At 41.8% G+C, this 15808-nt stretch overlaps 1 protein-coding gene across 1 annotated transcript in view; it reads left to right on the top strand.

Annotated features, from left to right (window-relative positions):
• The window catches only part of dlgap2a (discs, large (Drosophila) homolog-associated protein 2a), a 146373-nt gene that overhangs the window by 89719 nt on the left and 40846 nt on the right, over window positions 1-15808 (top strand). The window contains exon 4 of the mRNA XM_063909258.1: window positions 12310-13457. Within this exon, the coding sequence (XP_063765328.1) occupies window positions 12310-13457 (1148 nt within the window). The remainder of the gene's footprint in view (window positions 1-12309; window positions 13458-15808) is intronic.

Below are 15808 nucleotides of genomic sequence, written 5' to 3' on the forward strand. Positions count from 1 at the left end.
TCTCATTCCCAGTGGGATCACATTCTCTCACCGAACGCAACAGTTTGTTGATTTTGAATCACACCTGCAAATATTGAACACTTCTTAAAAAGTGTTTCCCCAGTCTTGTGTAATCACCGGGATGAGGAACAGGAAGCTTGAAAAAAAAAAAAGAATAGCTGAAGAGCTTCATTACCAGAACTGTTGTGTTCTTCATTCCATCGTGATCCGCAGAGCTCACGCTAAAGTTATTGTTGCGAGCTCATTCATTTGTACACATCACATGCAGGAGTTTTTCAGAGCTCATGCCTCAAGTACAAGCATTGGGAGTCCAATCAGGAAGCAGTGTGATGCAACAGCGCGGTCGTTACCCTCCGAGGCTCGCCTTGTTGGATATGGAGATGGGGTGGGGGGGTATCATAGGATTTTAATTGTTTCAGCCAACGAACAGACCTCCCATATGTTGTGCAATTTCAGCCTTCCATACCAACAAACACTGAACCATCCATGTGTACAATACATTTTGCTACATTTCACTGCATAGTTAAAAATGACGTTAACAATAAGGCTGTCACAAACATTCTACAGTAATATGATTGCCAGAGAGGAGACTATGGCGATACTATATCAGCCTTCTTTGCATGCACTCCCAGGTATTGTCCTGCCTCCTCTTCAATAGTCTTCAAGGTGCCATTTCTGAACTGCTTCTGTTTTAATCATAGGCACTTATCAACACAAATACTGGATAGTAAAACACATATTTGAACATTTATATTGTCATATATCATCTGCGTGACAGCCTCAGAATTCTTTGAACGATAAAGTGGACCTGTTGGCCACAATGAACTGGTGTTTCCTCCCAAAATGTGACGAGTTCTGTAACTAACAACTGTTTTCTTTATCAATTAATCTGATGGATACTTGCTCTGATGAGTTTTTACAGAATAATGATCAGATATGATGAATAAAATCTGCTTTTTTTATTTGGCCAGCAGCCCAAAAGGCAAAGATATTCATTTTGATATCATGGAAGAACGAGGAAAACCGGACACGGTATATCATTCATGTTAGCTGAAAGTTCACCGAGCTATTCCCACAGCTTTTAACCAACACACACAACCTTAGAACCAGAGATCTGTCACAAGATAACATGACATGAGGAGGCAATTGTAAACCCTTTACCAAGATTATTTTCTGGAATCGGCTGCTAACGGCCAACCTGATCTTCCTCCACCTGTCCAATGACTCCTAGGGAATGACGTGTTGTCACTGGTGTTGCTATAGGAGGTTGTTCCAATCTGGTCCATACTTGTTGTTGATGTGGTTGTGTGTATTTACCAACCTGAGCTGAAATACCTTTAATACTTTCCGACCACAAATGAGACAGACATTGTTGCCCTGTTACAATGTGCTGAGTATAGAAAATACAGAAGTTGTACGACTGTCGCATCTCCCCCATGCAACGTATGTGGCCCCCAGGTGAAGGCAAACACTTTGGTCCTGGCTGTGATGTGCTTGAGACTTGTTTCTAAGCAACCTCCATCTCAAAGCTTGGAGGAAATTAACAAGGAGAGTTGTTGGAGAGCCTTATTGGGAAGGGTGTATGGAGGGATGGATGTCTGTTGTGGAAGCGGTTCCGCTTGTTCTAGAAATAATTATCTCAGAGATTGCTCTTAGAGCAGTGTTAAACTTCAGCTGAATCTAAGGTTGTTTAAATTCCCTGCCATGATGTTGGTCCAATTATAGTTAAACATCTTGATCAGGAGCGCTCCTTTTTTGCTTTAACTTGACGATGGATTTTATACCTAAAGGTGTGTCTTTACACCATAACCTACACAGAGTTTTCATTGTTGCTACTGTTATTTGTTATATTGATGCCAAGTTGCTATGACACATATTTCAACAAGAGCGTTCCCCATGAGTCGAGTCATATTGAACCTCCATGTCAAATTGACCTGTCTTTCACAATCTTTTTCCCCTATGCCTGCCACTCTTTTTCACACACTCGATCTGACAGCACACAGATTCACACACACAACTACACATGTATGCCAGCCCGTATCACGGAGATTCAAAAAAGGTTCGTCGATGAGATTCAGTGGAAGAGGCTGCAGCCAGACCCCGGGGGGAATGAGAAAAAACAAGTGTGTGATATCAACTGAAAATGAATCTGTCACCAATCAATCTCAACAGCTACTGTCGATATGTTTCCTCTCTTTCTCTTATGTGTGATCGTTCCTCACACACTTAAGTATCAAACACCAGGTGACAGCTGCCGTCAATCCCATCCAGTCCGGCTGTTCTCAAAGTGTATATCCAGGTTTTCCATATCTCCTTTCATCCCATTACAGCTACTTGTGTTAGATCAGGGGGGGAAACTAAATCAGCCCTCTCACTGCATTGAATTATTACTACAATCATGCGGTTTGAGTGACTGCCTGGGGAAGCAAATAAAAGCCAGCATTCCCCCCTTAAGAGTGCTTTCGCACAGATGTTTACGATGAATGAGTGTACATATCTGATCTAAATTACTCTTTAATCTCAGATGTGTAGCACAGCATCACGTGTACTATGAAGGAAGACAGTGCCCATTCAACAAGTGTGGTATAGGTTGCTTCAAACATCGTCTGCCCCATTTCCCTTCCATACCGAACACTTTGAAGTATAGCCTTCTTAAATGTTTTGGAAGTGAGATGTATGGCATCTTAGGAAAATATTCTTAGAAGTAAAATGTAAATTAGGGTGCGTAAAGCTTAGTGTTCTGTGAAATGTCTCAAAAAGGTCATTTTTGGACCACCCTTGGGCAGTTTATTGACTGGCGTTTCTTCTCATTACTCTGGATCATTTTGGGCGTCAGCTTATTATGTTAGGAAGTGTTTGAGGGTCTCAATATTATGTCAAATTACTTTGTTTTTATGTTTTTAGATTTTAGAATTTGTGTTTCATATCCCTGTGTGAACCAGTACTGTTTTTACTGTTCTCTGTTGCTGCATAAACACTCGAATCTCCCCACAGGGATTAATAAAGGTACATCTTGTCTTATCTTAAAAATATGAATTGATGCAAATGCAAAGAAACACAATTTAATTGATTAATTCTTATAATTCTTATTATTAACTTTTAATATAACTCGTCATTTTTTGTCATTAATGTCTTTCTTTACGCTAATCAAGTCTTATTATACACATTATTTAAAACGCGCCATACGTGCTGACAGAAGTTCCAAAGCTAAAACAACAAATAATCGATAGGTAATTTTAAGAAACATATAACAAAAAAGCAAAACAACGTTTTGTTAACACCATGATAAATGTGATTATGTTTTTAGATTCTTACTTTTCTATGATAATAAACTTAATACCTTTGGATTCAAGATTCAAAGGCTTTGTTGTCATATGCACACAATCTACAGTGTACAATAGTGAAAGAAGAAGTATGCACGTAGATATAATATCATAGATGCAAGAACAGAATGTAAAATTGCATTTCATACAGTAAAATTCAATTAAATACTGTTTATTGCAGTTTATTGGGTGAGAGAACAAACTTGATTGATTAGGAAAATATTCTGCAGATGAATTGATAGTAAGAACTTTTATATGTACAGCCATAAAAGTATGCTACACAATTTTCAACATTATCAGTATAATGTAATTTATCCATACTAACATTTACTGTGCATAATGTACTAAGTAACTTCCACACTGATAACTTTGGCAGGAAGTTTATCAAAAGAACTCCATGGAGAGGTTGGGTGTCTCTTTTGTCTGATGTGTTTAGAGTGCACTCAGAGCTTTGTCAATAGAACTCATTTATTTCACTGCTAAGAAATAAGGCCAGTTAAACACTAGGCCAGGCTCTTACACTCATTACTTTTTAATGTCACATGTGTCCAGGTTCACCTTCATTCAGCCAACAGAGCAACACGTGGTGTTTATCTTTGTCTGGGTGCACACAAACGTGGGTGGTGTTGCAGCATGTGAAAGTTCTGTGTCGCAGCATGGATCGTATTTGATGGTGGTCTTCCAGTCACATACTGTTAATAGTTTGCATTACACCCCATCACTGCTAATTGTTTTCCACCCTTAAATATTGTCAGTTCACTTAATTTTTCCGATGTGATTTTGTCCAGATTAGCATCACAGCAAATCATTTAACGCCCTGATTGACTTTGTGCCTCTAATGTTCCGGCTGACTTTGGAGAACGAGGCGAATGAGAGACAAGGATCTGAACCGGACTGTCGGTATCGTTTCCATCTCCAAAAAGTCATTACGGCCGGCCCCCACCCTCTGCTCTTGGACCGCTGTGGTCTGCAGAGAGGAAAATCACATTAGAGGGGAAAGGATTTCAATTGTCTTCTTCAGGCTGAAGAGTGTGGATGCCTACAGGGCCCGGGGGACCTGGAGTGTTTTTAAAATCAGTTCTGTGATGGGATTGTCTCTGGGGACTGAGGGCTAGGCCTTCACTGTTTGTATTTATATAAAAAGAGAGAGTGTTTACTCTGCTGCTGCTTTAAGCATCGAAATCATTTTCTTACTGATTCTTAGCAGGCTTCCTTTGACACGTCCGTTTATTCCTTTTCACGACATCCCTGCAAATAATAACAGTGTGACAACATCAAATTATCTCTCATTTTGTCCTGAGCTCCTCAGCGACGGCAAAGGATGGGAACTTCAGTGCGCGTTGCCATGGCAACCAGGAACACTTCTGAGGCTTCCTCACACAAGTTGCCTGGGAATGCATTCCTTGCTGTTACATAAGACGTGTCTTACTCTCTTTCTCTCTCACACGCAGGGCTTTTCCTGTGGCAGAATTTCACATTCAGCATGATTTATTCATAGCTGGATAGCAGCGCTGGATTTATGATTCCACCATGTAAATGCAAGCCCATGCAGTCTACCACACTTGGCAAGAGTTTGCACGGGGGGCCATTGTTGGACTCCGAGTCAATTTCAGTGGCTGTTGTACATGAAATGGGGGCTTTTAGAAAGATTTCGATTGAAAAGTTTGTTGCTCGAATACGAAACGATACAAAGAGAGCAAGACAATTTGGCACTGTCAATACTGTTGTGAGGTTGGGTGGGGTGGAATTACCGCAGCTGGATAAGAGATATATTTTCAGTACGAGCATTAATAATGCAGCCAGTCAATTGCAAAATAGAAAAAGAGGAACTAGAAAGCAAGAAAAGTTGGGAAGCACAAAAGTAGCGTCATTCATGAACGGAAGCAGGAACGCTGATCCTGACACTTTATTAAATTTCTGCCACCTATAGTTCTGTCCCCACTTTGACTGGCAAAGAGAAAGGGGGGATTGTGGGGGGCAGCTGAGGAGGAGCGCTGAGTGAGCACAGATAACACTCTTCATCATTAGCGCGCGGACGATAAGTATTCAGACATTCAGCGGCTTCTCCTTATCTGGCCACCGTAATCTCTCTGCAGCTAAATACTATGACCGGCCACTGTGTAGGTGAAATTGGGTGCCGGAGGAAAGAAATTGCGGCTTTACGTTTTGTTGGGACAGCCTGCCAATAGCTTAATCATTTTTGAAGGGATTAGTGCCGAGTCTAGTTTACAGGAATATGCATATGAGCTGCTATAGTTCCTTTTCACTTCGTAGCAATGTCATTTTACTGTCTTCTCTACCTGTAATCTCCCCAAAACATACCAGCATACTCAAACTGTCTTCCTTTTAATCATTATAGTTAAACAAAAGCTTGGTAGACAATGCCCACTCACCTCCGCATCATTGTTCTTGCTCTAATCGAAACTTCTGTGATCGTAGGCAAATTTCCCCCCTGCTGGCAGAAACAGTGGGGTGTAGGCTTTGATTGCTGGGGAGGGTGGGGCAGCAGCGGTGTTGGAAGGGGGGGGGAGGGGGGAGGGGGGGGTCTCTCTGTGCCATCTGTCGCATCCAGACAGCCTCTCAGGTGTGTAAGCACAGCCACATGCAGCTTGGAGCAAAAGGAAGTGCAAAGGGTTTCTATGATCGTCGTTCAACATCAGCATGCGTAATTGCACCTTCGGGTTTATAGTTTTATTTGAAGTTTTCTCAGGAGTATATCATATGAAAATAAGATTCCAGCATGAATGAAGTTAACTTTTAATCACAAAACTGGTGGTTTTATTGTGTGACCATCTTCAGAGTGCTGTAATATGACTTAGTGTGGCACGGGAGGTACCTCTATTTATGCATCTATGTTTTTCCTTGTTGTTTGGGTGGTTTCAATCCAAGAAACAACTCTGGTAGGGGGGATGAGGTCTACCACTTGTTTAACATGCTGCATTTTTTAAAAATATGTTCAACTATGTGTTGGTTTGACAGCTTTGGGGCCTCAGTTTTTTATGTTTGGAGAAGGCGTCTTATTTAGGTTTATATCGTCTTCCTTATTATAGAAATGTAGTTCACAGGTGCAAACAAGGTAAGGTACATCCCAGAGGAAGTGATAGCACATTTTGGCTAGAGTAACCAAGAAATACAAAGGTTGTAACGAATGATTATTATAAAGATTGATTTCAACTTATTTATATAGTTTAAAAATGTATCAAATAAAAAGTGGTTATAGAAATTCAAGATTCAAAGCCTTTATTGTCATATGCACATTGTGGATATGGCAATGAATAACGTATGTCCCAGGCTCCTCCAACAAGGCAACATAAATATATATAGGACACAAAACAAATAAAACCAATACAAATAGTGAAAGAAATAACAGAATAGAAAAAAAATAGTGCAAGAAGAAGGCTATATACTGTACTTGTATGATGTATAGAAGAAGAAAATGTCAAATTAAATATTGTACAGTAAGATGACATTAAATACTGTTTATTACAGCGATCACTATTTAGATAAATAAAATGGCAAACAGATGAATGCTTATGGAGCACAGGTGTTACATTTTCTTGTGGCCTGTGGAATAAATGATTGTAAAAGATCCTTCATGTCTAAAATCAAAAAAACATATTGAGACGAAGAAAGTTTACATTTTATGAAAGGTTTTTATAATAGAGCAAAATGAAATCTAGTCACTGTGACAGAGCAGATCCAGCTGCCTACTGAAGGTACACAGTGACTATTCGCAGCGTTAACACAGGTGACAAAAGTTCATCACATACTCACAAGCAATGTGTCACTTGGTATTTCCCAGAAGCGAGTGGGTGGACTGTCGCTCTTTTGTAATGGTGTGTATTGCTGTTAGTGTATGGATTCAGTCCTGCTGGCTCGCCTCTACATCACCCCAGCATGAATTCCAAGTTTGATTTATTACCGGTTGTAGGAGCAGGTCCTCCCCCATTGTGTAACTGCATGAGTAACCCCACTAACATGTACACTACATGTCCACATGTGACACATGCAGTGCTGACTCAACACACAGCAGTCTCTGTTTGTCAGCTCATGTCAGCATTAGGTGTCCGTAGCAGCAAACATGAAAGTAACACTTTTTCTATTTCTGCCAGTGTAGGTGTCACGCTGGGCCAGAGACAGATGGTCTATGGAGGAAAATATTAGTGACAAATGATTGGCTCCCGATTGATGTGGCAGTTGGAAACAGCTCAGATGGTATATTATATAAGAAATTAAATGCTGCGAGTTCAGTTTATACTCACTCTTGAAATGTGTGCACGAATTGTCCTTTGCTGTCAGCTGGATGGACAAGTGAGCGGGATATCTGCCAAAGTCGTAAGCTGCGGCCCTATTTTGATCGGCGCTGCTGTGGTGGATATCATGAGGCTCGCAAAGCTGACAGATTTGCTGCCTTGCCGCCTTCTCTCCTCTAATAGCTCAGACCATTGCTGATTTGCCCCGAAGTGTTGAGGACACAATTTCCCTGCCTTTGATTTTCTAAAGAAAGGCCAGAATTCTTGGAAGACTGCATTTAACCTTTGGGAGATGGATAAGAAAGCTGCTCTATTGATTTGTTTTGCTCGGAAAATAAAGGGTGTGACAATCCTCTTGCCAGTTGGAAGGGTTGCTGCTGGAATAGCTAGCAAAGGCTCTTTCTGGAAACATGTTTGAAACTCTTTTGGTTACAGCTACTAAAGATTTGGTCCCGTCTTTGACGTTTGCTGCACAGTGAATTCAACAGCATGTACAATTGAAATGAACTTGGCAGATGTTATCAAGTCCTTTGGGTCCGTTTGCATTCTGTGTAGAAACTCTCTACTGGCGGCAAAAATAAAAATTGGACTACTGAAGCTGTTTGGGGTGTTTGATGCCAGATAACACAGAAATGACAGATCCGATTGCTGATTCAAAGCATTAAAGGCTGCCATCACAAGTCTGTTTAAACATTGGGACTCTCTCTCGCAGTCCCCTTTATCTTAATCCTCTCTTAAATAGTGCGGCGGCTAGCCACCATGCTAACCACTGCCAAGTTTGAAGGTCGCATGCCTTTGATCTCTCAGTCTAGTCCAGTGGCTTCATTATCTTTTAACTTTGTTTTCAACTCCTGTTAAGGTTTGAGCAAGTGGAAGAGTGGGAGCTGTCACTGATACTCAGTGCAGATATAATGCTATTTAAATGCTAATGTGTTAAGAGGAGCAAAACGACCTTTACTCACAATCTGCATGCGGGTGGCGCAGCAGCAGAGAACAGAAGCCCTTAATAAATGAGCCTCTTCCTCTGACTCTGTTTGCCTTTCCATCCACACCTTGTGTCACTCAGATGTACGGTGTGTTTATCACCGTCGAGCCCAGAGGATTTGGACAACATTATAGAGCTGGATTTTGGTTCAGGTGTTAAGGCAGACATGATTGGATGGTTGCAGAATGTGCTAAGTTGTAATTGGTTTTATTTTGAGGAAATGTTTGCTTATCACAGGAGAATGTGTGCAGTGGAAAACTGTGTCTGGCAAATTCTTAAGCCTTTCTAAGACTACATTAAGGATCCCTGCCGTTTCCTATCTTAATATATCACATATTCTAATTTGCCTTCATTTGCATAGTCATTGTTAGCAACATTTATAAGTACCATAGCCAAAATTCCAAAGATAATTTTGCAGCTCTATGTTGTGCTGAATTGTAATTGCTCTCAGTTTCCGAATTCACCCTCCAATCTAGCAGTCCTTCGGAGCAGTTGGCACCCTTGCCAAAAAGCCGATAATTTGATGGCAGGTGCTGGTATCTGTGTAAAAAAACTACAAGCCCTCTCCCTGTCCACAGATGTCACAGATACTTGTCTCCCTGTTTGCAGAGCACTTGCCAGAAGGATGAGACTGCTGCTATCCCCTTAAGCCACCTCGCGTAAATAATAAATAACCTTCACAATTTTTGGTACGACTTACTCCTTGAATGGTGCGTCAAGTTTTTTTTTAGCAAAACTCAAATTCTGTATTAGCAGAGAAGAAGGTTGGAAAAAGGAGGAAGAGATATGGAGGGAGGATGAGTCTGTCATCTGTCGTATAATCCCAGGAAATGCCAAAACTCTGCCGGTAGGTAATTTATTCAGTGCAGCTCCACGAGATACCTCAAGGAATAGTCAGCCTTCAGAAAGACCTTGAGGTAAGACAGTGACATAACTTCAGAGAGGAGTGTGGCATTACATCAATCAATAATGTACCATCATCCTTCTGCTGCAATTAGTAGCAAACTGGAAATTAAATCACTCGGGTTACTGAAGGTCAGATGGAATAATGCTCCTTAGGAATGTTTAAGATGATCATTTCCAGCTCCGTTATGTGCAGCATTCCAAAAACAGTCCCTTCTGAGAGAAAAATGGCTCTATTTTTTCTCCTCATGCATGCATAGAGTAGCCTGGATTAATTTTAAAACAGGAAGCCAAGCTAGACATCCTCATAAGAGGAACTGGTAAACAAGGAGAATGTGTTTTTCCTCTCGACAGATGGAGGACGACAGCAACAGAAGAGCAAGGCTGCACCTCAGGGGTTGAGATCTTAGACCTCATTAAAAATAAGTTGGAATGGAATACATTTAATGCAAGATGAAAAGGAGCTTGCACCATTAGTCACAATTCACTAAACAGCACAACAGTACTAAGTCATACGTGTGATCTTTGTCTTTTGGGGGGGAGGGATTTGTCACTATGAGACTTTCTTAGAGCAATTGACAAATTAATCAGGAGGAAAATCCTGGATGGAGTCAGTGACAAACACCTTGCCCCGACATGGCCCAGTGGAGATTTCATAGAGATGAACTGTCTGTCTGGTTTGTAACTCGTATGAGAGAAGAGTACACAGTTGTATTTTATTGTGAAGCATCAAATAAATATAATGAATTCCTAATAATTGTTGGGTATTAACAAGAAGTGTCACAAGAGATACCATTCAAATAGATATTTTGCTCTTCGTAGTAATGCAAGGTTTTATTATTTTTGCAATGTCATGAACTACAATTCGTCTGATAGTTAAAACATTTGACAAAGTACTGCGTTCCCTTTTCACTGTTGAGGATTTTTTAATCAATTTCTCCAACTCCTGTTTGCACATTAGTCCCTGAGAGCCGCTTTCCTTTCATTTTTATTTTTGCTCGAGGCGGAAATCTTTAACCTTCCGCTCATTGTTCATTGTCTGTCAGCAGAAGGAAATTGAAATTAAGAGCCCTGAGAGTGACCCGAGAGGTTGTTCGGGTTAATTAAGATGGCGACTTTCTTTCTCATTTTCTTTCTTTTAACTGCACGATTAAAGGGGAATTTAAAAACATTTTTACACATCATAATCTTTTAAGAGGATATTGGGAGAACAACTTCATTTTGTGGAAAGGTTGTATAAAGCTGTTTGTTGCTCCAGAGGGGGGCCAAAGACAAAACGTGTGAAAATAAAAATAATCTAAAGGTTTGAAGTGAGAAAAAAGACCAGACCTCTTCCGAGCACTCCTCGTTCCTAGCTTTAAGCTAGCGACTCAATGTGACGTTAGCCACTACTACCATGACGTACCTACATTTCTGATTAAACAGCAGTTGAGTGTCATTGTGGGTTAATGTAGGCTTTAACAGGAAAGACAATGGCATTGAATAAAACAAATAAAAAGGTTATCTCTGGTTTTGCTGCTTTGATTTTGATCTTGTTTTTAAACGGCCTATGGTAACAGTGTGCCATGATGAAAGTAAAAAAAAAAAAAATGTTTCCCTCATTGAGAATATCATTCAAACAGACAGGAATCTTCAGAGTTGTGTTAAGGTGCAATATGGAAGGATACCATCAGTACATGATATAATTAGAAAAAAAAGTCTGTTTGCCCCCTAAACCCCATCCTTGCTTTCCTACTACTGTAGCCTATAAAAACTCTCCTTCAATGTATTATCTTACTGTGAAGGTGCATGGGTTTATGAGGCGTATCATTGGCAGGCAAGCGAGCTTAGATATGGTTATTCTGTTTGTTTGTTTGTTTGTTTGTTTGTTTCCTATTTCACAAGAGACTGTGCAGTTAAGTTTGAAATAATACCTGAGCTTTTTTCTCCTACAACGTACGAAAATATTATTATAACAAAATAAAGCTATTGAAGAGATACTTTTTGTATTAATAACATTCTTCACTGTTACACTTTATATGGCATTACTCATTCACATTCCTAGCTATTTTAAACCTCATTAACAATGTTTTTGGAATCTACTCTACACTTTAAATCTTAATTGTAATTAACAGGGTCATGCATGACATACAGCATGCTTCCTGTTCCATCTGGAATTTTTATCGCCCCTGACGTGATTGAAAGGGAGGACATTGTAATTACAGCAACAGCACACCGTCAAGAGGCATAATGATAAAGTAAATGTATCCTCTGATTAAGTTTAATACATTGGTATACTGTGGTGGGACGTCTGCCCTTGGTGCCCGATCACTCAGAATAGGGTTTTAATCTAAGACTACATTACCAACAGACAGAAAATGAGGGAGGGCGTATTTGCTGATCCCCTCCCAAGGACGCCTCTCCCGCCGTATGCCTCGCAGCGCTCTCCTCAGGGCTTTGACGGATGACACAAGCACCATGGAGTGATAGGCTATTATTTCACTTTGCATTGGATAAATGGCAATGCGGGCTCCACCTGTCGCCTGCCTTTCTTTTTCTCTCATTCTCTCTTTCTCCTCCTGCGTCTCGACTTATTTTGTCACATACCTGAATAGAAGGGGAAAAAATCTTTTTTAATTTTTACAATCTGTTGATTTCACATTTCGGATGTGCTACTTTCCTGCTTTTTGTGTCCTTTGTAGTGGAAGTGATGTGTAAAGTGTGAGTAGGGTGCATATTGACCAACCTGTCCGAGGACTTGTCATGTGGTACTATCACATCATTAAATGTGAATTGTGATTGCTTTTCCTGGGAAATGCTTTTTTTACCCGAGGGGTGGATCTAATATTGGCTCTCTGTCTTTCAGACCAGCAGTATTCATGGTCGCCCTCGCAGTACTTCGATGAGGACAGCTACTCCCCTCCACCCAGGAACATGAAGGGTCTCTCTGGCGGGCGCCCTGCCCAGCTCCAGCTCACCTCTCCCATCTCAGCCCACACCTGCGGCCTGGCTGAATGCGACCATTCCCTGGACCATCACTTCCACTATGGCAACTCACGTCCCCCCTCCTACCTCCTTAGCCCCACGGAGAGCTGCCCTCTTGACAGTCACCACCGCTGCTCCCCACGGAGCTCCATCCACTCTGAATGCATGGTGATACCGGTGTCCATGTCGGCCACGGACCACTCCATGTCTAGTAGCACTTTCCCCCGCATGCACTACGGCAGCGCATCGCGGGACAGCGGGGGCAACACTTCTGGCGGCAGGGACTCCCGAGACGACGGTGGATCATCCTCACATGGTGGCAGTGGCAAAATGAACAGAATCCCAGCAAACCTCCTGGACCAATTTGAGAAGCAGATGCCGCTGCACCGGGACGGCTTCCACACCCTGCAATACCAACGCACCTCCACTACAACCACGACCACAGAGCAACGCAATGAAAGCCCAGGGAGAATACGCCACTTAGTCCACTCTGTACAGAAGCTCTTCACAAAATCACACTCCCTGGAAGGTTCCTCAAAGATGAACGGTACCAAAGGCGACTCGCACCGGGACAACTCGCACCACCACCATCACCACCACCAAGCCCACCATAAACACAGCAAACGCAGCAAGAGCAAAGAACGTAAATCTGACGGCAGCGGCAAGCAACGCTCAGGAGGTTGGTGGAGTTCAGATGACAACCTGGATAGTGACAGTACGTACAGAACACCCAGCGTCATGTCACGGCATCCTGTGGAGCACATCAGCCACTGCTACCCTGACTCAATACATAGCCACCTGGCAGGAGACCTGTCCCTTAAGACATCCAAGAGTAACAACGATGTCAAGTGCTCAGCCTGTGAGAGCATCAGCATGGCGCCAGAGGGAAAGTTCATGAAGAGGAGCTCCTGGTCAACGCTAACGGTCAGCCAAGCCAAGGAGGCCTACAGGAAGTCCTCACTCAACCTGGAGAAGCCCATGACACCCAGTGACCTCAAGCCCAACATCAGGCCCTGCCACTATCTACAGGTGAGTTTGGCTTTTTTTGTGTCTTTTAAAGAGGAAAACAATAGACTGTATAAATAGCCCCATTTGTTCTCGGTCACTACTCTTCGAAGCCTTGAGTTTGGCAATTTGGCAGGGGCCATCTTGTTTTTTGGAGCCATAAGTGACCATATGTTTATCATCTATTTTACTTTAAATGGGACAATCACCTGAAAAATGTAAAAAATGGTGTCTCATTGATTGACCATAAACAAATCTGATACATTGTTATGGAGATAATGATTCAAGTGAGAAGTAGGGTCATTTTCTCAAAGGCTTCTGTACAATGGGAGTCCCTGCTAGCCATTAAAAATAATGCAGGTTTAAGGCAAATTGATGATTGTTGTAACTTTTCGACCTACAACATCCACTTGTTTTATACAGTCTTGGGTGATGCACAAGTTACATACAACAGTTGCTTATTGTATTGTATGCAGACTACTTCCTTGCTGAAAGTCCGGTCAAGTAGGGACACGATTGGTACTTTTGGTTAAAGCAGAGGATAGTGATCAACAATTAAAGTGAGGATAGACACATTCACCATTTCCATTGAACATGATGTAACATGCAGCAGTCCCATATCTTAAGATGGTATTGTCCAACAGAAAGCAATATTTTTTCACAAGCCTTGAACAAGTAGCTTATCTCAGCTGGATTCTCGATTGATCTGAAAGACAGTGTTTTGTTCGTGGCTGCCCTGGATATTACCATGTGAAACTGTCTTATGGCTCAGCATGTCACTGGCAGCAAAACAGACTAGCACAGCAGGAAAAAATCAATTAACTCCGTAAATGATCTTTGCTGGAGGGGAAGAGTCAGCGATCCAAAAAAGAAAACCAGAAATCAATGTTGATTTTTATTGTGTTGTTGCTACGATTTTGCATACGTTTCAGGCCTGAGAAAAGGGCATCATTTAGCTCCTACCCTTGATCAGCTCTGCAGGAGACCCCATAGCACCCTGGAGATCAATTTAGAGTGAGTCAGCACTTTACAAAGAAGCATCTCCCAGGTTTGATATGCATGCTGGAGGGTATATGAAAAGGAAGAAAAATGCAAAATTCCAAAAGCAAGGAAAAATAGATTCTGTAACAACGCTGCTCAATTTACAACAATGTGATATCTGATAGCATCGCATAAGCACTGCCTGAAGCCAAAATAAAATGAGCACTTCAGCTGGAGAGGAGACTAAAATACTCAGCACTCTAAACACAGAATGTGTTGTATGGATTAGAGACTGTTGTAAACAGAAAGCCAATACATTACTCAAATCAGCCAAAAGAGGCAAAGAAACCACTCAATCTAAGCATCTGTCAACTGAAAATGTTTTAGAGTACTAATTTTGACTAGATTATTTTTGAACAGAACAGATGATCATTTGGAGCTAGACAGGAATCCACCACATTTTGTACAATCCTACTAAGTGCAGTAATCTCTCAATGAGAGAGTCGCAGTATTTAGTACCCACCCACACCTTTCTGACTTCCATTTGGTCATTCAGCTGAAGTGTCCAAGGCGAGGCACTATAAACATTTCTAAAAATATCCTCCTTCCTGCCGCAGGGCTATATATAGCCCAGCGTTATCAATCCAATTCGTGCAGGGTGACACATCTTCCCTCCCCGGAGGAGAATAAATGCCCTCTCAGGGAGATGTTCCAAAGGAGAGAAAGTTGAAGATGCATGCCGCCCAAGTCTGTGCCTCTGTGGATGCATTAAAATACTCCAGGAAGCGGAGGGGAATAAACGAGATGGCTGTTTATGCTCCCTGTGGCTACTGTTGATGCTCATCACCAGGGGCAGTCAGGCAGAGAGAGAGAGACAATAGTCTGGAATGATACCTCGCACACACGAGGGGTCACATTGAGAAGTTTTCACTTCCTGCTGCTGCTGAATTTGGATTACCCAAAACTGTCTGCACTGTAACAACATCCACTGCCTCCTAGGAGTCTAGTGTCAGTACTGACTCTCTGTCTGTGGTGTGAGCGTGGGTTTTTTTCTTCTATTTATCGCACGCCAGATGGTTTGATGATGTGCTATCACCTTCTTTGCGTCCTTGGTTGATGACAGAGGGATGAAAAACGTCTGTAGTGTTAGAAGAAGTATGAGACAGGAAACTGAAAGAGATGCATGAGTTGACTCGCTGATGGATTCACATGTTAATCTGTGTGCATGCATCAGGTGTGTGTGTTGGTGGGTTTGAGCGAAATAGCACATGTGTTTGTATGAGAGATCGATTAGCTGGACATTTGGGCAGACAGAGATGGATTGAAAATAGCTGCTCTTTCTCTAAAATGAGAAATGTTGCGGGATCAGGCTTGGCACAAGCTATCGCTCTCTT

The sequence above is a fragment of the Eleginops maclovinus genome, chromosome 19 (genome assembly GCF_036324505.1).
Source record: "Eleginops maclovinus isolate JMC-PN-2008 ecotype Puerto Natales chromosome 19, JC_Emac_rtc_rv5, whole genome shotgun sequence".
In the NCBI taxonomy this organism is placed as follows: domain Eukaryota; kingdom Metazoa; phylum Chordata; class Actinopteri; order Perciformes; family Eleginopidae; genus Eleginops; species Eleginops maclovinus.